The sequence below is a fragment of the Plectropomus leopardus genome, chromosome 14 (genome assembly GCF_026936395.1).
Source record: "Plectropomus leopardus strain MGB_pleo_1.0 chromosome 14, ASM2693639v1, whole genome shotgun sequence".
In the NCBI taxonomy this organism is placed as follows: Eukaryota; Metazoa; Chordata; class Actinopteri; order Perciformes; family Serranidae; genus Plectropomus; species Plectropomus leopardus.
The window spans coordinates 7,308,599-7,335,496 of NC_142189.1; the positions used below are offsets into that span (position 1 = coordinate 7,308,599).

At 38.5% G+C, this 26,898-nt stretch overlaps 1 protein-coding gene across 3 annotated transcripts; it reads right to left on the bottom strand.

The window, feature by feature from the left end:
- Window positions 1-1,634: 1,634 nt before the first annotated feature.
- On the bottom strand, window positions 1,635-26,693 carry dcaf5 (ddb1 and cul4 associated factor 5). Of its 3 annotated transcripts, none has more exons than XR_015778674.1 (10): window positions 26,274-26,693; window positions 24,533-24,676; window positions 23,590-23,626; window positions 23,302-23,441; window positions 20,155-20,284; window positions 16,677-16,890; window positions 12,488-12,554; window positions 10,067-10,194; window positions 5,324-7,411; window positions 1,635-4,318 (listed from the first exon to the last, which is right to left on the bottom strand). XR_015778674.1 is itself a non-coding variant. In XM_088087479.1 (9 exons), the coding sequence occupies exons 1-9, from the start codon at window positions 26,479-26,481 to the stop codon at window positions 6,104-6,106; spliced, it is 2,376 nt and encodes a 791-aa protein (XP_087943605.1). In that variant the 5' UTR covers window positions 26,482-26,693; the 3' UTR covers window positions 1,635-6,103. The 3 variants fall into 3 exon arrangements, 1 of the variants encoding a protein (XP_087943605.1); XR_015778673.1 differs by having other exon boundaries at window positions 1,635-1,794; window positions 4,128-7,411; XM_088087479.1 differs by having other exon boundaries at window positions 1,635-7,411.
- Between the last annotated feature and the right edge of the window lie 205 nt (window positions 26,694-26,898).

The window sequence follows — 26,898 nt, forward strand, 5'->3', positions numbered from 1 at the left end:
TGGGATACTGCAGAACGACCAGGATAATCCCATTGAGTTGTACATGTGTTTGGATTTGTGGTCAAACAACTTGAGCCAAAACACCATCTGCGGCCAAAAGGAGCACACTGTAGGCACGGGACAGAGGAAGAATGTGAGTCTACAAGGAGAGATTTGCTCTTTCTAAATATGATGCAGCAGTGGGCAAAGGCTGAGGGCGAATACAAGATCTGACTGAAAACCTGAAAAAACTCAGATTTCAGATCTTAAAGGGAAATCCTTAATGCATAACATGGGAAATACTACTGCATATTAGTAAAAACTACATATACCGCCATGCGGTTATGCGCCTCCACGCTCAAGACAAGTTGCATTTACAAGTTTAAATCCACGTCTGTAAAAACATGGATTCTTCATACACACACACAGACATACACACACATCTTCCCCTAGCAGCAATCACAATGTCACGGTGGGCACATATGGTTCTTGAGTTATGGCTCAAAACGTGTTTTATGAGGTCACCATGACATTGACCTTTGACCTTCAAATTCTCATTCTCAAGTGGACATTTTGTGCCAATTTTGAGTAAACTTCGTTAAAGTCATCTACAGATATTGTGTTTATGAAAATGAGACAGATGCAAAATCACAGTGATCTTGATCTTTGACCACCAAAATCTAACTAGTTCATCTTTGAGTCCTCTTGAACGTCAATTTCCCCCAGGTATTCTTGAGTTATCAAGTTCACAAGAGTGCGACAAATGCAAGATCAGCACGACCTTGACCTTTGACCACTAAAATCTAATCAGCTCATGCTTGAGTCTACTCTAATGTTTGCGCCGAATTTGAAAAAAAAATTCCAAGATTTTCTTGAGATATTCTGTTCAGAAAAATGAGGCAGACAAGGTCACAGGGACCTTGACCTTTGATCTATGGCCACCAAATCTAACCAGTTCACCCTTGAGTCCAAGTGAACGTTTGTGCCAAATTTGAAGAAATTTCTTCAAAATATGAGATTTCGTGTTCACAACAATGGTCCAAACAGCCCGCAAACATAATGCCACCTTCACGTAAGGAGCTACACAAAGTAACAAGCTAGTGAGCAGGAATGTTTGTGTTGCTTGGCAACAGTCCACTTGTGTTATTATTTGTTTTGGCGGAGTAAAAAGAAAAGGTTGAACAAACAAATCTATTGTCACTTTTTGATGTTGACTTATAAATGGCACTTATAGAACTGTCAAATAAAAGCAATATCGCACTCAAGGTCGTGCTGGTGTACAACTGTGGCCTCGTCAACCGACTGTGCTGATATTCAGCACAACAGCACATACTCAAGTGTGACATTTCTAAATTGATGTGTCTTCTATGTTCTATGTAACATTAAATATTCATGCATAATATGCATAAAGTTTGGAGTGTAACACTAGAAAATAAATCCATATAATCAGGACTGTGTGGGTGAGGTTTGATCACAAATAACTGGCACCAAAGCAAACAAACCCACAACTGCCGTCATACTTTCATTTAAATATCACTAAATCATGACTGATGGAGGGAAAAATATGTCATCAACTTAATCAAATTGAGCCTTGCCCACCACCAACCAGTAACAAAAGTGAGAACAAAAACACAGTGACCACAAAACTCTGAGAATTTAAGTTTCCGGGGCCTTTAAGGAACTGAAAAAGTGTGCCACCTCCACCACATATGTTGCACTGACTTAACCCATGCTCGCTCTAGTGGAAATCCTCAAGGTCTGTGGTTGTACTGGGCTCCTCCCAGTTGTGAATGTGACCTATGAAGGAGGGCGTCGCTGCAAAAGAGCACACAGAAGCAGTTATCCTTCCCTGAATAAATACAGATAAAAAAAAAAGTCCATTGTAAGTATAACAAATGGTTCAATTCACTTCTAATGTGACATTAACCCTTTAAAACCTGAGCTAACTGGCTTGATTTCTTTAAAAGACATAGGAGGAAGGCAATGAGCAACAAAACAAGAAAAAAATGAAAAATTAACAAGTTAATACAAAGTACAAGTAAATTACCTGATTTTTTTTTTTAAAAAAAGGAAAAAGACAGAAAAAAAGGAAATTACTTAAAAAGTTATAATTATTTTGTAACATAATTTTAAATATAAGATTATGTAAATTGTAGTTTTTTCTTTGCTATCTCCATTTTTTCCCTGGACATATTTCCTTTGCTTTTTTAAAAAATAATTTCCTACTAATTTCTTGCAATTTATGAATCATCTGTTACTAAGTTGCTCATTGCCTTTTTTCCCTTGTTTTTGAAAGAAATCCCATCAATTTGGCCATGGTTCAAAGTTTTAAATATTTGTGAAAGGCATGTGAAAGCAGCACATGGACAGTGATGGCGCTCCAGGTTTCAAAGGGTTAAAGCAACCCTCAGCATTGTTTTTAGTAACAGCAAAATATATGTGACTTAATTTGTAAAATTCAACTCTAATTACACTTTTAATTGTTGTTTATACTGTATAAAAAGCCGGCTCTTGTTCACCTCTGCATCTGTAGCCTGTAATTAATCATTAAGCCGACTGCAGCCCAGCCGGCACACTCCAGTCAAAATGTAAACAACCTTAAAGCTGACAATATCCCTTTCTGAATACTTGTCCCAGGGGAAACATGGGGGTTAAATGAAGGGTGTCTACTTCCTGCAGATAAGTAACGGCCACACTGAGAACTTCAAGGAAATTATTTTGACAAGAGAGCAGTATAAACAACTCAATAACCCTCAACATGCATGCTGGCCTGCCGTCAGATTACCGCTCCACCGCCAACGCGTGAGGCAGTGATGCCATGTGGTGCATTTTCTCTCTTTGTAATCTTTTCCAACAACCACTGGAATGCCCTCTGTTAGTCTGCTTTGTCTGGCGGGACGTTTAGAAAGTAGACAGGACACAACCGGCATTGCTGTTTCCTCAGACAGGAATGACATCATGTGTTTTAATGGACAATCATTACACAGTTGGGGAATCTGAGTGGGTGTGGCCAGATTATCTGCAACACAGAGGCTCGTCCATTTATGGCTATTCACCTCATGAGAGGTCAATATCCTGAATTATTTTGTCTTTGGTGTACTTACATTTAGAGAATTTAGCTGATATCCACTTATTTGAGCTTCTTGATAAACTGTGATATTTACAGTGACCAACTTCCAAAAGTGGAACATTGAGGTCATGTATTCTGTAATATTTGAGGGAATTAAAAAAATGCACAGTGGGGTTTTTATCAGATGATTCCAGGGTTTTTTTTTTTACGATTCAATATATTAAAAGCAGCTTTGAATGATATTTTTACTACTTTTGGCTACTTTTAAAATAGTTAAATTAGTAAATAACGAGAAAATGGAATCAAAATTTATCCACCAGACTTTTAGGTAAACATAAAAACATAAAAAGTAGTTTTCAAATGATATATAATAATAATAATATTATATTCTAATTATATATTGATCACTTGATTGCATTAAATTGATAATAATCTAAATTTCCATTTGTCATTTCATCAGAAATTTCTGAGGGGAAAATGGAGGGTGGGGTCATAACGTCAGTAAGTCTAAAATCTTGGTTACGCCCCTGTTCACTGTTGCTGAACATTATTGTAAATTATTTGGAATATGTATTATTTCTAAATTTAAAAAGAGCTGTATGCAATGTGCTCTGCGAAGATGCAATTCCACTATTGTCGGCAGGGACACCATTAACAGTGATAACCACCATATGAGTGAATGTCGTACACAGCACCTTTAAAATTTTGTGTCCGTCAGCTTAAAGGGAGATAACTGCTGTGTTTGCATGACAAACATAGAACATAAAAGCCAAAGTCATCAGAGGAGAAACAGAAAGGCCTCCAGACTCAGTCATGTAAAACACAGTACAGAATTACTTATTGGAACAAATTAATATAAAAATAATGTTTGTTTTTTTTCTCTAGAAGAGATCTCATATCTCAATGGGACCATCCTGGCTAAATAAAGCAATAAAGAAAATTGAAATTTAATTCCCAAACTTGGAAATATTATTTCACGAAACAAGCTCACAATTAGGTTCTTTTGATCATATCACATGATCTTTCTTAGCAGATTGAGTTTGACCATTTCTCATGGAATAAAAGATTCTCAAATCACCTTTTTTTTAGAGGTAATGTTGTTTTGCCATTGAAACTGTTTCCATATCGGGGCATCCGGTAGCTCAGAGGATAAAGTAGGAGCCCCATGTACAAAGGCAATGTCCTTTCCACAGCAGCCACAGGTTTGCTTCCAAGCCCTTTGCTGCTTGTCATCCCCTCTCTCTCCTCCTTTCATGGTTACATTGTGTCCTGTCAAATAAAGGCAAAAACAACAAAAAGCATCTTTAAAAAAAACACAAAAAAACGATCATAAAAAAGGTTGTCAAAAATTTACTTTACTTTACAGTTCAACTGTCAAAGAAGTATTTCACTGCTGGAAAGATAGTCTTCGCATTAAACTGGGCTATCTATGCCGTGGAGAGATGCAAATAGTTTTGAAATTTAAGCTACATGATCAGAGAAAACAGCGTAAAAGGGCTGTGGCATTTGCTTTTGCTCAAGCAGTGTAAAACCTACAACTACCAGAATGCACTGTGCCGTACCGGACCAATAAACACTCCTGCTAGTGGGTGATAAAATAAATAAAATTAGGAACTAAAATCTGTTGTGGAGCCCTGGAGACAGTGAAAATCCAACGGGGACTGGGGACGGGGAGCGGGGACATCTTGGCGCTGATAGGATGAAAGTAGGTTAAAAATAGTTCATTTAAACTAATTACCCAAATTGTTAAGATACAAAGCTGGTTAAAAATTGGCAAAGTATTCCTTTAAGCCAATATAAAAGAGAGCTAATTCTGTTAAAATAGAGCAAAAAATATCATGTGATGTGATCAAAAGCTCCAGAACAAACTGTGGTGAGCTTGTTATTTCCCACTGCTTCATACACACTTTTTCAGGGTGGTCTTTAGTAATTTTTTTTTTTTTTTATACCTATCCATACAAAAAGGCCTTTTTGAGAGGTAACATGAACTTTTTGTGATATCTGAATCATCATTTTAATTCTAAGTTCAGTGAATGTTTTGTTCAGAGAGGCAGACTGCAAAAAACTGAATTAATTATTCTCCTAATGAAGATAGCTTTTAGTTTAGTCAATAAAATATTCTCCTCTGGCTGTCACTGGGTGCTCAAGGTCACAGTCGGCTGAGCACATTTCTTTCATGGGAGAGCTGAAGCTGAGTTGCCATGGTAACTGTCAGCAGTAGGTATTGAGGGACCCAAATCTACAGAAACATAACTTCCATCATTTCAGACATACTTGTGTCAGAAACAGCAAATATTTCACCAGATAAACTCGTCTACTGCGAATCAGCAAAGCCTCAGGAAGAAGTTTCTGCTTTTGTCACTGAGAAAACAAATTATTTTTTTAATTGCAAGAAAACAAAAGCGAGCGCTGGCTTGTAATGGTACCCAGGGACCTGATAATGAGACAAAAAAACAATTGTTGGAGACACTGAAAGCATAATGTCAATGCACAGCTTAAACAAATGGTGCTCCGCACAGACGCAGTCAATTCTGCTTCACACCCTGAAGCAGCCGACAATCACTTCAAAATAAAAAAAAAATAAGCCCAATCAGATTTATGCTCAGAGTGAAATTAAAATGCTGCAAAGCTTTTGTCCTCTGTAAGACCTTTTTTTATGGTTGGAGGAGCTCCAAATCCTGGGTGGAGCTTTCTGCACCAACCATGAGAAAGAAACACTGCATGAAAATAAATGCGCTTCGATTAAAATTCCATTGTTATCAGCAAAATTTAGTTTTATATTCTCCGCCTTTTAATGTCATCTCTGGTTTGACCAAAACAATGATGACGTCCAATTCGTTTGTTCAAAAAACAAAAATTAATCACTGTTTCTTCTTTTTCCTCTTTTTTTTTTTCTTTTAGTTCCTCAGCGTCTTCTGCTCCTAATCAGTTCATATGACATGTCACATGACTACAAGACGCAAAATGAAAAGCTGTAAAAACCCATAGAAAACCCACTTCCTAAATCAAGTCTTATAACAAATGATTTCTTCCCGGGATGAGAGAGAGGTGTCATTATGTTTTTAACTTCTTTTCGGAGGGGGAGGTCTCGCCCTCCTCTGATCCCATGTGAGTCCGTTTCAGAGCGCTCTGTGCCACGCTCTTTTCTCTCTGCGGCCTCGTGTCTTCAGGTGTAACGCCAGTCTCTTCCTCTGATTCTGAGGACACAGTCTCTCTCACATAAGACGCTACAGTCCGGTGTCGCCCGTTCACTCCGGGGCTGTGTCGGCTCGGAGAGTTTAGCGCAACCGAGCTGCTACAAGCCTCTCCGCTATCAGAGCTGTCTAACGCCAGCTCAGTAGCGGCCCGTTCTTCAGTCCTGTGTCCTTGCAGTGGAGACGCAACTGAATGTCTTTCCAGCTCAGTCCTGTCACTCCCTTCCTCATTCTCCTGGCTCTCGGGGGACATTACTGGGCTCAGACACACAAAGTCAGAAGGGCTCAGACATTTTTCTTCATCTCTGGCGCCACCTCCGCCGCCACTGGGCTTGATTTGGAGAGAATTCTGAACCTCGCCTGACGAAGAGGAAGACAGGTCATCGATGGATATCGAAGGGTAGCTGCAGGAGTCGATGGCTGAAAACAGAGCTTGCACGGACTCGGGTCGATCCCCGGCTCTGGAGACGACATGCATGCGTCGTCGCCTCATGACGTTACGCCTCCTCACTGCGCTACGACGCTCCTCGTCGTCGCTGCTGGAGCTGGAGGTGGATGTGGAGGAGCTGGAGGCTCCGGCGGGAAGTGAGGGCGAGGAGGTGGGGCTGGACAGCGTGGAGTTGTCCCTGGGGCTCGGGGAGCGAGGCCGAGGCATGGGGTCGAGCCAAAACTCACTCGAGTCTGAATCCTCGTTGACCAGGAAGCCAGACTGATGCCGCTGATGCCTGCTCCGTCTCCTCGGCCGCTCCTCCACCTCCGCTTCGGCGTGCTCTTCCCCTCCTGAGGCTTCAGGTCCAGCCAGAGAGGAGGAGGACGAGTTATCAGAGTCGCTGTGGTGACCTGCAGCAGAGACAGGGGTGGGAGCTGTTGGCGTGGCCCTCGTGGTGCGGCGCCCCCGGGCATGGAGCTGCATGATGGCCTCCTCGCTCAGGTCGCTGTCAGAGTCAGAGCTCCAGCCCTCGATCTCTCGACGCACCAGCGAGTCAAAGAAGGCCATCATGCGCGGGTCCTCCTGGATGGACTGGCTGACGTAGTCGTGGGACAGACCGCTGCCGCTGTTGAGCACCAGGCTGATGTACTCCTCGTGGGTGTAGAGGCTGCGGGACTTGTCCTCCACACGGCCCTCCAGGTCACCGAGACTCTCGGGCTGCTGGTAGGGACTCCACACCTGAGACGGACAACGGAGAGAGATGTGGAAGGAACAATGAAGTTACAAGGAGAGAAAAGAAAGGAGACAGGAAAAACAAAGAACTGAAGTAGGAGAGAAATGACGGCAGAATGACAGAATGAAACGGACGGAGGAAAAGTAACGTTTCAGGCCAGTTTGACAGATCGTCTGTTATTGATGGGCTTTTTATTACAGAACACCTGGACCTGTATCACCTTTCACTCTGGGCAGCAAAATGTAAAAAACAAAGAGCTTATGTTACTGTACTGACAAAGAGGAAGCTGAGTCTTTCTTCACCTTGAAAAAATGCTTTTGTGTGACTCCTACTACATGTTTTTCAGACTGTAGACTTCAGACTGGACCAGTAAATATTATATGAGTAAGGAACCAAATTTTCTGATTAACTTAATTTGATAAAGTTCTCAGTCAGAATAGTAAGTATATTAAAATGATCTTTTTAATCTTTATGGCTTTTTGTTTGTTTGTTTGTTTGTTCTCTGTACATACTGTACATATCTTACTTATATCATTGTTATTTTATTTTATTCTTTTCTATTGTATTGCGCACACACACACACACACACAAACACACACACAAACACACACACATATTTGCATTTTTTAATGAATATTTCTCTCTTATTTGCTGTTGCAACAAAACAATTTCCCTCACAGGATTAATAAAGTATTTATATTCTGTTCAATTCTATTCTTTTCTAGATAAAATAAAACAAAACAAAATTTATTTTTTTTTAAATAATGAAATATTTAAATAATAAAAATAAACAAAATAAAAAATATAAAAAATGAAAATAATACAAAACAAAATAAAGCAATCTATATACAGTCTAAATAATTGGCCCATTTTTCAAAATCTGGACTGACGGAGCAGGCAGTGACAGAAAACTGATAACCGAGTGTAATTTAGTTAATTAAAATAAGCAGAGCCTTCTCCTAATATAATTCATAGTTTGTTATAAATCTATCACAATCTTTGTGATTAAAACCTTTTCAAAGCCTGCACATACATGATGGCTTTTCAAGTTTAATATGACGCTATTTATAGGCTTGGTCGAGACCACTTTTCATCCTTGTAACCATGGTTTTGGGTTTGCTTAATTTGCAAGTTAAAAAATAAGTCCAGAGATGCTCTTTATTTTTCTGCTTGCACTCATTTTCAGCTGCAGAACATAATGAGAACAGCTGAGTGGGAGTTTACTGCTGATAGGATCGAAGGATAAAAAAACAACATGTGTTTTGTTTCTATGCGCAGAGGCAAAATAACTGACTGATAAAGCTCAACTGAGTCAGTCAAAAATCAGCGAGACATTCAGGCAGCTTCAAATGCTGCCTGGTTTATTCATCAGGTCAGCACCAGGAACGCCGTGACTCAGAGAGCTCGCACTGAATAAAGCTTATGATACCGAAGCACAGCTGCTACGACTGTTATTTCAACGGCGTAGAATCTCAATATTGCGAGGAGTGGTTTTAAAACTGCAGGCTCTTGTTAAAGAATCAACAGATCAAAAGAAACAGCTTTGAATCTTCACTCTGAAATCTAACTTATGTTACAGCCTCATGGAGGCCGAGCTACAGTGAAAGTTTTAGCAAAAATATTTATTTACTTATGTCAGGGTTCATGCACATTTTTACCGTTCATGCAGATTTCCATGACTTTTCCACGACTTTGAGGCAAATTTTAGAGACCATACATTCTCTGAATCGACCATCGATACCTACGTCTTTTATTTTGGCTTTGGGCACACAACTTTGAATGGCTATATTTCATATTTATTTTACTGCCATTTTTTTTTAAAGAAACAGGCTTCTTAAACCCACAGCCATGTTTTCAATTATTTTTTAGATTTTGGCTTTTTTAATTTCTTTTTTCTTACAGATTTTTGCCGATTTTTTAAGGAAAATGGGAAAATTCCTTACATTTTTGTTGGTGATTTTTAACAAAGACATGCCCTTCAAACCTGCATTTAAAAAAAAAAAAACAGTTGGATTTTCCAATTTCTGATGGTCCATGAACACAGCATGTGTTATTATTCAGGTTTGTGAAACAAAATTCTCTGACTCTTCCAAAACTTTCAGGGTATATGTATTTTTTCTGAAACATTTCCAGGTCTGGAAATTGCTATTTGCAAATTCCATAACTTTTCCAGGTTTTTCGTGAGCGTACTAACCCTGTCATGTGATTAAGACCCTTCAGTATTTGTTCCAGGCTACCAAGACTTTGTAAAGCCCGGCAGTGCATCACAGTCTGGATCTGGTTTCAGAAACACTGTATCTGTGGAACCATTCATGTCTTCCCATGACCCAGTTTTTGAACACTGCCCAACGTCATCTGTCACAGACGACAGTCAATAATGGGGGGAAATCCATCTTTTTTCATTCCCCACTCCACTGAGGGAAGTCGCAGCTCAGTCGGTTACTGTGTGCTGTCATTGGAGATCAATGTCTCACTTAAGGGCACGTCTGCTGTCTGAGGACACAGACTCAAATTTAGTCTGCCCACTTATAGAGCAATTTCTCCAAAAACTGAATCATCCTAAACCTGCTTTGAACAGAAGAAATTCCACTTTTACACAAAAAAAACAAAGCAAAATGGGTACAGAGTAAAAAACACAGCAATAATGTTTCTTTACTGACCTTGATGACTTTCTCCACGCCGGAGGAGCAGATCATGTAGGTGTGAGGGTTGAAGCGGACCTGGTTCACGATGGAGCGGTGACCCTTCAGGACCATGAAAGCCCCGTTGACCACGCGACCTGGGCCCCCTGGCAAGAAGAACATGATGATGGTTTGTTTAATGTGACACAAGCAGACAAAACACACAAGCTCAGAGTCACAGAGGCACAAGTCTATGACAAGGATTCATTAAACAACAACATCCAGGTTTCCAAGGACGGCCATGATTATTTAACCTACTTCAGACTGTGAAATACGGCAGTAATATAATCCTCAAAATGGGCCATTAGTCTGACACCAAACAGGCCGAGTGCACATATTTTCAGTGTGAGTAACTCTGGGAAAATACAATCCATAAATGTGTCAGGTGGTGCTCACAAACCAAACCACATTCTTGAATTGTTGCATTTTGGGGATTTTCTTCCCAGAGTAATTAAATCTGAGGCGTGTTTAAAGTAAGCCCATGTGGAGCAGTAACTCCAAAGGTTCAGCATTTACCTTTTGTTTTTAAGTTAGTTTAGACAGGTGAAAACATTTAAACTCAACAAGTTTTATACGAGTAAGAATTTAAAATGAACTAATGCATACTTTACACTGGAAGACTTTTTAGACTTTTAAAAAAAAAATGCAAAGACAGGGGATCTTTCAGGGTCATTATCTATAAGATAACAACAAGATTTCCCTTTGAGAATATTTACCATCCTGCTCCTGGTGGAAAATAATAAACCAAACTCCCTTAGGAAGTGTGTCACAAGTGTCTCCAAACACAAGATAAAAGGCATCACATGTCAAAAGTTCTCTCGTCAGTTAGGCATCAAAATAACCCATAAACAAAAATGCATATGCTTGCAAATATTACTTTGTGGGTTTTGTCACCTCAACTTGCTAACAGCACTATTTTAGTGAGAGGAGACCATGGGAACAGTTTAAAAAAATAAGATTTCTCACTAAAATAAGTGTTGGTTGGAGTATCACATACACAAAAACGGACTCTTATTCACTCCACAGTTCCTATAGTTTTTTTCCCACAGTCAAAGAAAACAGATTTATTTAAGTTCTTGTGCCTCCCTGGAATCCCCTCAATGTTTTCTGTGACCCGATTTGTTGACTTGTGTTTGGTGCTGGTGAGAGAGTTCAGCTATGGGCTGTTAACAATGTTCCCATCATTAAATTTCACTATTTGCATGAGCAAACACTAAAAACTTAATATTAAACATGTTTGATTTTATGTGAAAGTCAAGACAAAAACACTAATGCCATGCATATGTGTGTCGCAGAACCTCCCGTTTTATTCTATTGGCGTCCATGTTAAGAGGTTAGAGCAGCCGCACTGCCCACATGAGCAGCGCTGCTCTGCTGCGGTGTGACGGCTGCTCACCTGCAAAACAACTAAACAAAAAGGAGTCCTGCCTATTATTTTCACATGACTAAGCAGAGCAAAAACACACTGAAACTGGTTACTGATCTTAAAATATTTCTTCTTAACTAAACCTTCCCTGTTTAGGTTTCTAAATAAAAGTGCTATGACTATGTTCCTGTCGACAGAATCCCTTCAGTTGTTGCCACAGGGCGTTTTATTGTGAAATATTTGCAGGACCATGTTGTTGACAATGCAGTGGCTTGCACGGCTCCATAAATGGGTTGAGTACTGGCTTTTAATCTTGGAGTACAGTAGTTACAGTAGAATGCAGCTTTGCCCCAACAACAGCACCGTCTGTGTGAACATTACATGTGTGAGCCGCAGCAGTTCAGCAAAGTAGCCGGCGCATGCTGCACATGTAGGCAGTGTGACGTGAGCGTTATATCAAGACAGCTTGGGCTGAGTATTTATGACCACCTTACACCAAACGATCAAGATCACAGGAGCGTGACACAACTCCAGCAAAACTCTCAGGCTTTTGTCCATGACAGTAAAATCACTTGAGAAGTCGTTTGGGAAAGGCCGCCATAAAAATACAAAAAGAGACGGATATCTGATGCCTGTAAAGTATATTGTGAGCAAATGAACTGAGGGCAAACCACAGTCTGGGCAAAGAGAGCACACAGACGTCCATCATTCTTTCTGGAGGTCAATCGGGTTTGTTTGCCGACTCTGACGCCACCGAAATCTTTAACCTTGCAGGATGACAGGTTGCCATAACAAGCTATTTGTGAGTTGTGGTTTATCTGTTTACAAATGCTGATATCCCGATTAACAGTGTGAACTTAAACAATGCAAATACAAGAAAGAAAACAAGTATTTAGCAGAGTGGACAGAAGAGATCTACACCATTAAATCAATTTTTCATACGGAGACACAAAAATTCAAAGTAAATCATAGCCGTAAAATCAGTATACATCCACATAAATATGCAGTCTGTGCAGACAGATTCAGTAACTCACCTGCTTCTGGGTCCTTTGGGATTTTCCACATGTAAAGGTTAAAGTCATCCGACCCAGACAAAATGTACTGAGGAGGAAAAAACAGAGCGATGTTTAGAGATTTAAGTCTGCTCCGTTTCTTCTGACAGAACTTTCCATATATACATATACACACACTGGGAGAGAAACCCTGGGGGGTCAATATATGGCACAAAACCACCAGATCTTATCGCAGCGCTTCGTTTCATAATGTGGATCAAACAAGCTCCTGACATGACATGACAGTCTGACCCCAATGCAGCTCCTGCTCGCCGTCTGAACCGTTATTAGACTTTGTAAACAGATGGTTCCACTTAAAGCTGTCGCTTAAGGTAAGTTTTGACAGAGCCGGAGAGAGGGGGGTGATGTGCTCAGTTCCTATACATACATGTGTCTGTTAAAGCTCCATGTATGGAAAGAAAAGCTAGAAGCCACAGGTGGAGGAAGTACTCACAACTTTTACTTGAGTAAAAGTACTAACACAACAGTGAAGAAATGTTATTGTTAAAAGTGAAAGTTCTTAATTCAAAATGTAATGTTAGAAAAAGCATAAAAGTATCAGCATTAAAATGTGCTTATCCTACTAAACAGGCTGGGTGGGGTGGGATGTGGGAGAAAGTAGAAAATAGTTTCCTTCCAGACTAAGCACTCAATTTGGTAATTCTCACACACTTATAATAAAAAGATTTATTATTATTATTATTATTATTATTATTATTATTATTATTATTATTATTATTATCTTATTTTTTCTCATTTATTTTACCTTTTACTATATTTTTACATGAATATGTATGTAGTTCTCTTCTTCAATATTGATGAATGAGTGAATGAATGAATGCTTGTATTTTAGTGTCATGCCGCTTAGTGGCCCATCCCTCATTGGATTATATGACACCTTTGCAACAAGATGCACAATAGTCCATAGTAAATGTTTCATTACATGAAGAGCCTGGCAAAACAAAGAAAAGAAGAGGAAAAATAAATAAAATAAAAATAAATAAATACATAAATAAATAAATAAATAAATAAATAAATAAATAAATAAATAATAATAATAATAATAATAATAATAATAATAATAAATAATAAAATAAGAATATCAAATAAATAAATAATAATAATAATAATAATAATAATAATAATAAATACATTGGCAAAAAAAAAAAAAACAACCTGAATACACAACGTGCAATGTCCATTGTTTGGATGGTGTTAATGTTTCAACTTATTCAACTGTATTCATGCTTTCTTCTTTTGTCAATGTTATGAGCAAGTGAGTGATCTATGTAAAGGCTTTAATACTGCTGTCTCCGGTGTCTGAAGGAAACAATAAAAAACTAATTTGAACGAAGATTTGCTTATTACTAAAAGTAACAATTATGCAGAAGGGCTCATGTCATACTGGGATGTAATATTCCAACTTCAACCTCCTTCTCCACCTTTCAGTAAACTGAGTAACTATACTTTGTGTTATAAAATGGCTATGGTGAAGTGGCTCGTGTTGGGGTTAAATTCTGAGTTTGGCTTTCCTCGTTAGTATAAAAGCATTTGGCTGCAGGTTCCAGAAGCATCCACACACAAATATTTACATGCACAATGTGAAGAACCACAATGTTTTCCTTCTTAAAATGTTTCCCCCTTTTCTTGTCCTCTCTAGTCAAACTCTGCTCTTTTCTTCTTTCTTTTAACATATTTCCATTAAACTGAAGTGTCTGTCGAGCTTTATTTTGCCATCTGGATTGGAGGCATATTTTTCTGAAATCATTTACATTTGTTTTTTTGGCCTTGTGCTGCTGGATTTCTGACATTCTGTCAAGTTGTGAATTATTTTCATACCGTTTTATCTGCCAGTGATTTAAACAAATGTCTTCAATTTCCTTCTGTAAATATTCTGCTGCTCTCCGTGGGTTCTAACTTTTTCGGGAACTTGGTCCTGTCACAGTTTTACCAACGTAAAGTGCTCTGCAGTGATGTAAAACTATATTATTGTTTGTCATATAACTGTAGCTCGAGGGCACATGAACACACTCTGAACTGAGCTGCACACCTGTGTGCACCGTCTCGGGTTCCCGGAGGACACGTCAAGCAGGAATGTCACACCCATTATCCCTCTCCCTTTTTCCTTTCCATCATTTTTGTGCGGTGAGTTGCCACTCTGCACCTCTGCTTTCACGTCACTCTGAGAAAATCCTCTGCTGTCTGCGGTTCTGCATCTGTATGAGGAAATTTCTGGAAATTGGAGTGCCATGAGAGCAACAAATAAACAAGCCAAATCATCTGGTCCATCACAGCCTTTGTCACATGTTAGAATTTCTTACTAACATGTTACTTCTCGTTTTCTCTAAACTGTGCTTTCTTACTAAATCTCACATCCTTAATTTACACTTAATGTAATTTATTTGTCATAAAAGATTTTAGAGGGAATTTTTTTGTGCGGCTCCCAGTGGCTCTCACAACACCCCTCAAAAATAAACTTGTAGGCCGTCGCTCTCTCAGCCTATAAGCTCACCCGCAGTAGGAAGAGGTGATATGAATAAAATTGTCACCTTATGAATAATTTCTATAAACAGATATCTGCATGTGTATGCCAAAGAGGACAAGATTTTGAGATCAGGAGGGCTGCGTTTTCTATTTGTAGTTCGTTTGTAGTCCAAGTAGCAATGACCAATCAGGTTCGAGCTGGTTTTGGTTGCATGCGGGTAAAAACAGTCTTTGTGGAGAGCCGAGACGCAATTTTCCAGTATCATCCGTGTAAAATGTGTCCAACGGTACTCATTATGATGGAAAAACAGTTGTCTTACTCTTGTAATTAAAAATAATCTGAGGCTGTTCTGTAGATAGTTTTCTAATAATAAAAATAAATATATATTTTTGGCCCATGGTGGTTAAACAATTAAAAAGTGATTAATAAATCCATAATTAATCAGCAGTAATACTAATAAAACCAGGCCGAGACGCGGTGGTTCACTGCCCTCTCTGAAGTCTGTTACATCACAAATGGACGTGGTCATAAAGTGTGCTCGGCTGAATCTGAAACCACACCTAACAGTGATGTCACGGTGTACTGAAATAACCCCGAGGACACCGACACATCACTGCAGCGGGGTGAGGAGGTAAACAAAAACAAGATTTATAAAGGTTGTAACGGTGCACTTTGGATCTTCTGAGCACTCTCCAATGGATCGCTTTTTGTACATTATCTCTGAGGATTTAGCAAAAAGATGAGCATGTTAGACTATTGACTGACTATCAATATCAAATCCAATTCATCTATCTTACGTACATCATATTTTGATCTCATTAAGAAAACATTATCAGATTTTGATATAAGAGTATTAAGATATAGATTTTTTTTTGGGGGTGGGGGGGGGTTGGCCTATATTGTCACAAGAAATAACACACACCATTGATCATCAGATATCAATGATCTTGCTCCTCGATAATTCTTGTTAAAAGTTAATAGACCGTCTCAAATGCAGATTTTCTGCAGGTGAGCAGATTCAAACAGCAACCTCCTCCTACAGTCCTGACCTGATCCTGTAACCTTTTCACTCCTTCACTCATGTAGAGAGAGATAATTTTTTAAGCCTCCGTGAGCTCCTCTGACACCCGAGAATAATGTTAACATAATAAACATGGCTGCAGGGTGATGTCATGTCTGAGGAGGACCAACGGGAGGACCGTTGGCTGAGCACAGCGCTCCTGGTGTTCCTCCAACCCTGAAAAGTCCCGATTTCACAGAAGGATCTAATATTATTCTATTTTTACTTCTATTGCTTCCACATGTTTCAGATATTCTCCTCACATTTGAAGCAACTGCAACGTCAGATAAAACAATGTCTCCACTGTTTGTTTCGTTCTTTCAAGAGATCAATCACTCACACGAGAGCGATATCTTCTGTGAGAGACATTGATTTTATGTCTGCATATGTGCATGATATGGAAGATTTTAGACATTTCCCTGTATGTAGGTGGATGGTGGGTTTGGAAACATTGGGACACGGACAAGAATTGAAAATAGATTCCTTTAAGTATCTGTTTCTATTTCTTTGTCTCTTATTTTGTACAAACTTAGAATTTTTTTTTTGCTTTAATAACTACGTTTCAATCTCTCTTGGAATTAATAACAATATATTTAATTCAGGATTTGGGAAATCTGATGACCCACCTGATCTTTGTCCCCGGCGAAGCAGCAGCTCTTCATGGTGCACGAGTTGAAGTAGCCCTGGTTGTCGAACTGGAAGCTGGGCAGGCGGGAGTGCAGCTCGTAGAGGACGGGCGGCAGGCGGCGCCGCAGTGCCAGCAGCTGGGTGCCGGTGCTGTTGAAGCGAACGCTCATGGCGCTCTGCAGGGACATGCTGCCTCCATAACGCAGCAGGGAGCTAAGAGAACAGAAGGAAAGAAGACATTAGAGCTAATTAATGGCTTTTTAAATGTGTGTGTGGTAGTGCGAAAGCTGTTGATGTGCAGGAGCATAAATGTACAGTTTTGATACGTATGTGAATATGTAATTTGTATATAAATTAGGGCTGGCAGACGATATATGGCCCTAAAAGAATATCACGATATGCAATAATGATACTCTTGAGGATACGACAAAATATTAAAGTATTTCACTCTTAATTTCAAAAACAACAACAGCAACAAATAAGTGTTAAAGTTTTCAATGTCAACATAAATGTAGATTTTCCAGTAAAAAAGATTAGGGGTCAACCGATATTGGCTTTTCAGGCCTGATACTGATTATTAGTAGTTAATGAGACCGATAACCGATATTTGGAACAGATATGCTTTAATAATAAAAACGAAACGAAAAACAACTTTCTGTCAATATTAAGAATTTGGAAAATAACAAACTCCAGCACAAACCTTTATTTAAATGCCTGAAACTTTCAACATCATATACAGCTAGTTCCCAGAAACTTTTTTTTATAAAGTCAAGTGAAAATTAAGTTAAATCAAAAATTAATGAATAAAAAGAGCTCCCTGGTATTTTACAAAGTAAAACTTCCTCCCATGCTGACACCTTCTTTGCATTTTTTAAAATTAATTAATTTTATTGACGAGCATTATAATAAAACGCTGATACAGATATCTGGCCCAGTAATCGGCCAGGCTGATAATCTGTCGACCCCTATTTTAGATTAATGAATTCAATGCCTTTCAATGCCTTTTTAAGGATCTGCGGGAACCCTGGAAGCAGGACAGAGAAGTACGCATGCATCACATGGTATAAAAGAAGAATTATTCTTTTAATATTTCCAATCGTTTCTCGAGAGAAGCTCAGCCTTCTTTGCACCTGTCAGTTATTAACAGAACAAGAGAATTACTGAATATCTGAAAGCAAGATAAAACATTCTCCTGGACTGGTTTTCTTAAGGGTTTTGATTTAAGTTTGGCTATCGCCTGAATATTAATGATAAAAACATCACAGCTCAAACCTGTCAGGGTTGTTGGGTCTATTCAACATCTTTAATTAAGTTGTAAAGTAAAAAAAAAAAAAAAAATTCCCTTTGATATCAAGTATCAAACACCGATAGAGTTGGAAAACAAAATTTTGGGGTGTTATTTCAATTTTTTCAAATTGTTTCGAAGCGTTGTATAGCACCTTTCAAGACAAAATAATGTGTCACAAAAAAACATTCAATGCAAATGACGTATCATCAAAAGATATGTAGATACGTGTATGTAGAGAAGCTTGCCAGTAATAAATTATTATGGAGGAAATAACACAAGTATTGAATTAAAGACACCTGAAAAGATGCTCCTAAAAAGCCTTCACTTAAAATTTTTATTTGATGGTTTTATATTTTTAACTTATTACTATTGCATTTTATAGTGGTTGTGTTTTAGTTTTGCCACTTAAGCACTTCATATTCTTTGCACTTTACCTGTTTTCAACTCAAGAGTTTGATCTTTTATTGACCTACCTGTTTTATATGACATTATTTCTTCTTATTTCAGCAGCGTCATTTCTGCCAATATATGTAATTCTTATTTTAATCTTTGTTTACCTTGTATTTTTTAACTTGCACATTCATATTTTTTTGTACACATTGTGTTTTTATTTTTGTTTCAATGTTCTTAGGGGGCAGGGGAGTGGCGGCATGGGTGTCAGACATTTATTTTATTCTGTAAATGTTCTTATTTGGGAAGCACTTTGGGCATAAGCTCGAAAAGTGCTATATAAATAAAGATTATTATTATTATTATTATTATTATTATTATTATCACTAGTTTGACTGTTTTTTCTTTGAGTGAACAATAAAAAACCTGGTATATGTAAAAATAATTTAAAAAAATAGATAGAACAGATAAAATTATACCAGTATGACTGATATTCCCTTGCTTGCACACACAATAAATGAAGACAGAGATATCTGGTTTTGCAAATAAACACTTAACTTCTACTAGAAACTATTTTTAAATTTCATAGTAAATTGAGGGATTTGTTAACAATAAACATGCCCACAGTTCAGAGCTGCAGAGCCAGCAGTGGAGGAGGAGAAATGACTGTTTTTTGGGAAGTGCCGTCATTTGTGTACTAGTAACCAAAACCTAAACCAATCCTGAGGATGTGCAAACACACACTCAGCACTGAGTGTTTTCACAGTCATTTTATCAGTGTAAACATCTGGTTTTTGCAGAGAGACGGAACTGCAGCTGGCAGAGGATCAGCAGTGATTGTCTTAACAGTGAGACAACAGCGTCACCCGGTGGACACCAGTGAGACAAACATGCATCACATGAGCAGAGGATGACTTCTGAATGTAAAATGACGGTTTTGATACTTGTCCAAAATGACGTCACATTTGAAATGAACATTAAAAAATGTTATATTATGGTTAGAATAAAATCTTGATCACACATGGCATATAAGTAACACTGTATGGATTGTATGCATGAATGATCATCAATGTATTAATCGACAAACATAAATAACACGTTTTTTAGTGCTTGTTTTTAACTTTTTAAGTCAGGATAAATTTATTAAATCTAACAATTATTTGAGTGTTTAATACTACTTACTTTATTAACGCTGTTTTATTAACACTTACAATTATTACACTGTATTATTTTGTACTTTCGTTTTATTACCACTGTAATATTTTTCGGTGATGCTGCAATTAAAGCTAATTTCACCACAGGGAACCATAAATTTGTCTCTTGAAAACGCAGTAAAAGAGATAGAAACTAGGGATGCACAATAATGTCAGCATGTCACTGGTATTGATCAGATATTGGCTTTAAAATGAAATGTCAAAATCAACCAACATGCTGATTTCTGCTGATATTACAAACACGTATTTCTATTCATATATTTATTCAATTGAGAAAGAAAACATGTAAAAAACATCAGCCTTAAGTTGAAGTCTTTTTCGCATTCGCAGGAATATTACATACATAGAAAAGCAGTGTATTTTATGTCGACGCCTGCTTGGTGGGTCATCATGTTAAGAGTCTGCATAATATGACGTTAATTCCACAACAGAATAGAAATGATAAAATAAATATCAATAAAGGATATATCGATATCATTTATCGGCCAAATGAGTTGTTATTTATCGGCATATTAGATGTTGGCAAAAAATCAAATATCGTGCATCTCTATTAGAAACTATAAAAGCTGGGAGAAAATGTCTCACCTGCGTGGCTTGCGGATGTCCCATAATCCAACTCCCTCCTTGGAGTTGGCGGTGGCGATCAGCCTGGGCTCCACGGGGTTAAACATCACGCTGTGGAAGGCTGAGGGGTAGCTGGCCAGGCAGAACGGCTCTACAGGAAGAAGTCAGACTTTAACTATAATTGCATGATTATTAACATTTCGGTGAACTTATATAACAGTGTTTTAGCTGCTGGGGATGACAAAATCCGTCTCTCAGTCCACCTCTTTGTTCCAGACTGAAATATCTCAACATTTTGGCACAAACATTTTTACAGACAGTCATGTTGTCCAGACAATGTCCCCTGCTAACATAACTAAACACGAGTTTTTATTTAGTGCCACCTCGATGCTCACATCTGTTGTTTTGAGTGAAATATTTCGACAAAAAAAAAAATGATCAAGATTTGATGCAGATCTTACAGGATGAGTTGTTTTGTTACTAACCTTTTGTCCAGCGCCATCATCTAAAAACATTTCCATCAGCTGTGCTTTGCCATGAGCGTTTGTTGATGTTGGCATGCAGATGTTAGCATTTATCTTAAAGCATCACTGGGCCTAAGTACAGCTACACAAAGCTGCTAGCATGGCTGTAGATTAATCTTACTTATTTCGGTCAGATAAATGCCAAAAAAAATGTTTTCTAATGCGATGTACAGGGTTCCCACAGATCTTTAAAAAGACTTAAAAGGCACTGCATTCATCCATCCACTTTAATCATCTTATCTGAGGCCAGGTTTGCAAAAAAGAAATGTCAGTTGTTGCTCTCAGTTTCCATCTTCAGAGTCAGTCAACTCAAACTCAGTTCAGTGGGCGGATTCAATTGTCTGGACCCAGACAAGGTCAAGCTTTGATACTCTGCCCGAAACCGACTGGGCTCGACCTGCCGGCTGGGCTTGAATAGGTTCAGGTTCTCGCCAAATTAACTGAAGCTGTTGAGAACTGTCTTGTGCTTAAATACCGCTTTGGCAGGAGTTTTGATGGACTGAATCAAGAGGGAAAGGCAGAGAAAGATAGTGGAGAGAGAGGGAAAGCGAAGAAACGTGGCGAACCAGGGGAAAGACAGGGAGCGCAGGCGAGAGAGGGACGGAAAACGAGAGAAAGAGAAGAAAGAGAAAGGGTTCTTTAAGGCGAACTGGTTGGCAGTTTCTGCGTCTCTCTCTCCAGCAGTGGAAGAGATGTGCGTAACATGCAGCGGAGAGTGGTGATCAGCATCTACGTGCTGCTTTGCCATCACCGTGTGTACTAGACGCACCGAGGGGCAATGTTTGCTTTGCCAAATCTGTCATGCATGAGATAATAAACAGAAAGAAGAGAAGAAAGAGAAGTGGTGCGCAGAAACACTCCAGCCCTCAGCTTGTAATACATGGTTTAGTAATAAAAAACGTTTATTTAATAAGATATAAAATATAATATACTAAAGGCTTTTTTTACAGTAACAAAGTTCTGGCTTTTAATTGGCTCGGGCCCAAAACTGCTACCGTGGATCGGGCTCAGATCAGGCTCGGACAGAAACTGCAGGTTCATGTAGGGTCAGGCCTGATTTTTGGCAAGGGCTGGGTCACATGGTAGCTTTCTGAGTAGGGTGCTCCAGATGTCCCTCTACCTAGCAACCATTTCCAGCTCCACCTGGGCTACCCCGAGCCATTCCCGGGCCACATGAGATAGATAATCTCTCTTGCGTGTTTGGGTTTGCCCCAGGGTCTTGTTTACCAGTTGGATGTGCCAGAAAAACCTCCTACGGAAGGCAACCAAGAAACATCCTGATCATGCTTAACTGGTCGAGCTCCCTCCAGGGGATCAATGAATTCATTCTTCTAAAATAAAACCTTAACTGGCACTAAAATGTCGAAATCAGTTCATGTTTTCAACTTCAGTTATTGTAAAACTAACTAAATTAAATTCAGAGTGGTATTTAAGTCATAAACAGTCTTAAATCTAACATGCCTGGAGCTGCAGGACACCTGAATATGATTTTTTCATATTGAAATAATTTCCGTATATATATATATTTTTTTTTTAGAGTTTTATGTGGCAGACTATAATGTGACCCATTTATAATCCAGGACAGGACCGTCAACTCACCAGCCAATTCACAACACTCACACCATTTAATGAAAACATTCCCAGCTCGGGTGTATTCAATTATTTTTGCTGATCATATTTATGAATACTGTTGAATTAACAATAAAATATCACTTTCATTTGAAGAGACAGCTAAACCAACAAAGGAAACATTTGTGAGTACCTGTCATCCTGTCAAACTGTGAGTGTCAAAACAGACGGACATAAAAAGCCCGCTGGCAGACATGGAGTTATGATTACTGCTGAATGTATTATTAGGCCAACTTGGTCACAAGGAAGGCTTCAAAAATAGAAGGATGTGGACGTCATGCAAGATGATCCACTGCATTTTTAAAGTTATCAACAAGTCTCACTAAGTCCCATCGTGAGGTGCTACACACCCTTTTCAGTCCAGCAGAGACCCTCAAATACACGCTGACTGGCTGCGAGTTTTTTAATGACAACCATCGAGAGACAACATCAGAGAGACATGCTTCAGAGACAAGCTCTGTTTGTGTGTTTTTATTATCACTAAGATCTATGTCCACATTCATTCACACACTGATTCACAGTGTATTAACCCTTTGAACCCGGAGAAAATTATTTGTTTTTTTTGTTGTTTTTATTCTCCAAAAACATGGGAGAAATCGAGGATCAACTTAACAAGACATGGGCCAAAAAAATAGTAAGAAATAAGTTATAAATGAGCAAAAAAAATAAAAATTAAACACGACAAAAAATATATTATATTATATTATATATATGTATATCTGAGAAGAGTTTCATTGCCAATGCCACCGTAACTGTGGTGCATATAAATGACAAATAAAGAATTTAAAAAATCAGGCAATATTCTTTTTTTTTTTTTTTTTTATTTTACTATGTTTTTATCTGTTTATTTTTATTTTACTTGATTTGGGTTTTTTGTTTTTTTCCATAAAATGTTTATGGGGGTCTTTTTTTGTAGCCCAAAGTGCTACCTGTTTGTATGAAAAGTGCTATATAAATAAAGTTTAGTTCACCAAACACTGATCTGTACAGGCACATATATGGCTCCTTCACTTACCTGCACTTGGCGGCTCGCGGGTGTCCCAGATGAGAACGCGTCCGTCGTCAGATGAGCTGGCAAACACGTTGTCGTTGACCGGGCTGACGGACAAACTGTAGACGGCATCGATGTGCAGGAACACGTTCAGAGTTTCCCTTCTGTTGGAACAACAATCATCCAAATGTTAATCATTTTGTTAGTAAAAATGCAAATAAATGAGCAAACAAAGCTTTTTATGACAGCTGTGAGTGCATAAAAATGATGTGATGCTGCAGTAATGAGTATTATTTGTATTATTTTACCCACCTCTCCACATCGTGAAGAATCACCTGTTCATCATTTCCTGCAAAACAACAAAAAGACAAACTGTGGATCACAAAGTGAAGAAATGCAGGTGTACAAGATGAATGCTCTGCTGTGAAATTCGACCTCACTGTGCAGATGCAAAACCAGCTCGGCCTTCAAGGGTGTTTTTTTAATCTTAAGTTACCATCATCAATATTTCCTCTCGACTTTTTTGCATAGCTGCTTGACAGTGGTCCGTTAGCAGCATTTACCACCATTTACCTCTAAAACATGAGAATTCAGAAGTTTATTTTCCCATTAATGTGAAAGACAGTAACTATAACATTTCTGCAACCACGTATATACACATAAAAGTATCCATTAATATTGATGTCTATATTGTGTTGTATACATTGTGTTGAGCACTGTACTATAATAAATATTATTATGTTTCGGAAACTTCAAATACTGGTTTTATACATTGTAATGTAGCACAATGCACATATTTCTATTTCATTATATTATATTTATTTTATTATACACATTTCATGTTCTTAATATTTGACATAACAGTGTTTAACTTTCTAACATAATGTACATATTTTATTTTTATATTTACATGCTTCTTATTGTTATACTTAGTATTTCTGATTCTGATACTGAAACACATTATCTGAATCTTTTGCTTTTTTATCATCTAAAAAAGGAAGTGGTTATGGTTATGGTTAAATTCCAAGCCCATACTACTACTGCTATCAGATATGTACGTTACATTTATTTCACTCCTAATTTTTGAAAGTTAATTCGCTTTTCCGTATCAAAGCTTTGTCACTCAATCAGCTCTACCTTTTACCTACACACCCTACAGAGACAAACCAGCTGCACAGGTCAAAGGTCAAGGATGAAGAATGAACCTTGTTGTTGTTACAGAGCGGAGATCAGAAGTCGTTTTTCTTGCTCTTACCACCAGAGAAGACCTTTTTGTTGGTGCTGTCGAAGGCCAGGCAGAAGATGTTGGACAGGTGCTCGCCCTTCAGTTTCACAGGTTTGGACCGAGCGTGGATGGCTTGTTCCATGTGCCACAGCAGCACGCGGCGGTCATCTCCTCCTGCACACGTGACGATTGACATCATCAATTTATGAAAATGCACGATATAGGCCAGGGCGCTGGTTTCCAAACTTTTTGACTTACTTTTAGTTTGGGATGTGCACAATTACTCTGATTATCAAGTGTTGCAACCTCAAGAAACCGCATCAGGAATAGACCTACTAGTCGATTACTCATTATCAAAGTTATTATTATTTTATACAATAGTGTTCACATGATAAAAATGCTGTTGTAATAATCAGGGAGGTTTCCTAAAGATGTATTTTCCTAAGGCATATTGCAATCATTTTTTGAATAATTAAGGTTTTATCTATTTTAATGTAAACAAAGAGACAATGTTATTATCTGTAGTTGTACAGCATCAAGAGACCTGTGACAAATACACATTTTTATAACAGCCAAAATAAACATTTAGCAGTTATAGCCATACAATTTTTGGATAATGTTCAATTTTCAAAATGCAAGGTGCTGCATATGTTAGCTGAACTTTAAATACAATTTGGTTTTTGAAAAAAAAAAAAGTCTCTTTATAATATTAGCTTTTTTCGGACACTATATATTACCCTATAGATTTAATTGTGCTCAATTTTTGAAAATTTCTGAGTATTTTCTTACTTTTAGACAAGTCTAGTAATCCAGCTGTCATGGGTTGATTATGTCTATAGTTTGAGTAGTAATCAGTTCAACTAAAGATTCCCTTCTCAAATTGTTTTTTTCACCCTGAAATAGTGGTGCTTATTTACAACCCTGATAATAATAATAATAAAATAATAATAATAATAATAATAATAGATTAATTCATTTAAATAGCACTTTTCAAAACAGATATAAGAGTGCTTCACAGGACAAAAAAGCATAAAAAAAGCAAACAAAAATAAAGTAACTACTGAAACAGAACATCACAATAACAATAACTAATTGTTAATCAATTACCCTTTCTACATTAATTAGTTGCAGCCTTGTCATACATAATGTAGTCTGCAAATTAGCTCTTTTCCAGATGACATTCAATATACAAATAAAAAAAATAAATACACTGTTTGAGGCATTTATTGCAAAATCTACATGAAATGGTCATTTTCATGATCTGTCAGTGTTAATAATTACACTCATTGGGTCATCAAAGTGGCAGAGCTAATGAGGTGCATCTACACAGTTAAACTCACCTGGTCAGGTGAAGTCAAGCTCATAAACTGATAATTTATAAAGTTACCTGCAGCTGATAAAGCAGATTGTGCAGGTTAAGCCAAAAAATGTCAAGCCTCAGGTTGTTACAGTAGGCCAGATGATGGTTTTTAATCCTCCCTGGACATGACTAGCTGTGTGGCTGCAGTAGTTAGCCATGATTAGAGACACAAAAGGTGCATTCAGCGGCCACACGGTGATGAAGTTACGGGCTGACATGTGGGACAGGTCCGGGGCTGATGTCCCCTCTGCTTGTTTTGGTTTGACGTTAGCCAGCTAGCATGAACGGCTAGGCTAAGTTAGCATCGGCTAGCCCAGAGGGGGTTCAGCTGACTGTGGCTAGTTAGCATTAGCATCGAGCTAACACATTAAAACAGCCTCCGCCGGGAGAAGAGGGGATTTGTCAACTTACCAGACACCAGCCATTCCCCTCCGTTGTTGGAGAATTCAATGGCGTTGACACAGCCGAAGTGTCCGAGCATATCCTTCTTGTAGAGGCTGGTGCAGCCGGCCAGCCTGCGTCTCTGGAATTCCTCCTTCATGAGCGGCTGTCCAGTCAGCTCTCTGCGGGACAGAAAGCCCACTGAGGAGCGCATACCGCAGCCCTTCAGCTCCTTCATGATCACCGCGCACAAATACGGCTCTCCTCTTCACCACTGCACCCTCCACGTGTAGTCGTGTTGTGGGGTCGATGTGGCTCGCACGGCTCTGTTTGGTCTACATTATGGTGGAAACCCCGCTGATGTCGACGTTGTTTTGTGGCTCCTCTGTCTGCTCGGCAGTCCCAGCAGCAGCTTCCTGCTCCGGTGGAAGGATCTCTCTCTCCCCCTGTCTGTCACTCAGCATCACCAGCCAGTACTCTAATACACAACCACTGACAAGTAGATGTGTAACCAGCTAAATTCACCTCCGTTAACATTTTTAGGTTTTAGTTAATTAATCTGAAATGTGTGGTATAAAACAGGCAGTGGTGGTACATTTACTCAAGTTTGTAAGGGAGGATACTTGTAGGGGAGAACGGGGTATGTTGTAACCAA

Bases quoted from the DNA above. Each gene is read 5' to 3' on its own strand.
- dcaf5 (XM_088087479.1), bottom strand. From the start codon at position 26,481: ATGAAGGAGCTGAAGGGCTGCGGTATGCGCTCCTCAGTGGGCTTTCTG. The intron at 24,677-26,273 runs GTAAGTTGACAA...TCACGTGTGCAG, and splicing joins AGGGGAATGGCTGGTGTCTG to GAGGAGATGACCGCCGCGTG. The intron at 7,412-10,066 runs GTCAGTAAAGAA...TGTCCGTCTCAG, and splicing joins GCGTGGAGAAAGTCATCAAG to GTGTGGAGTCCCTACCAGCA.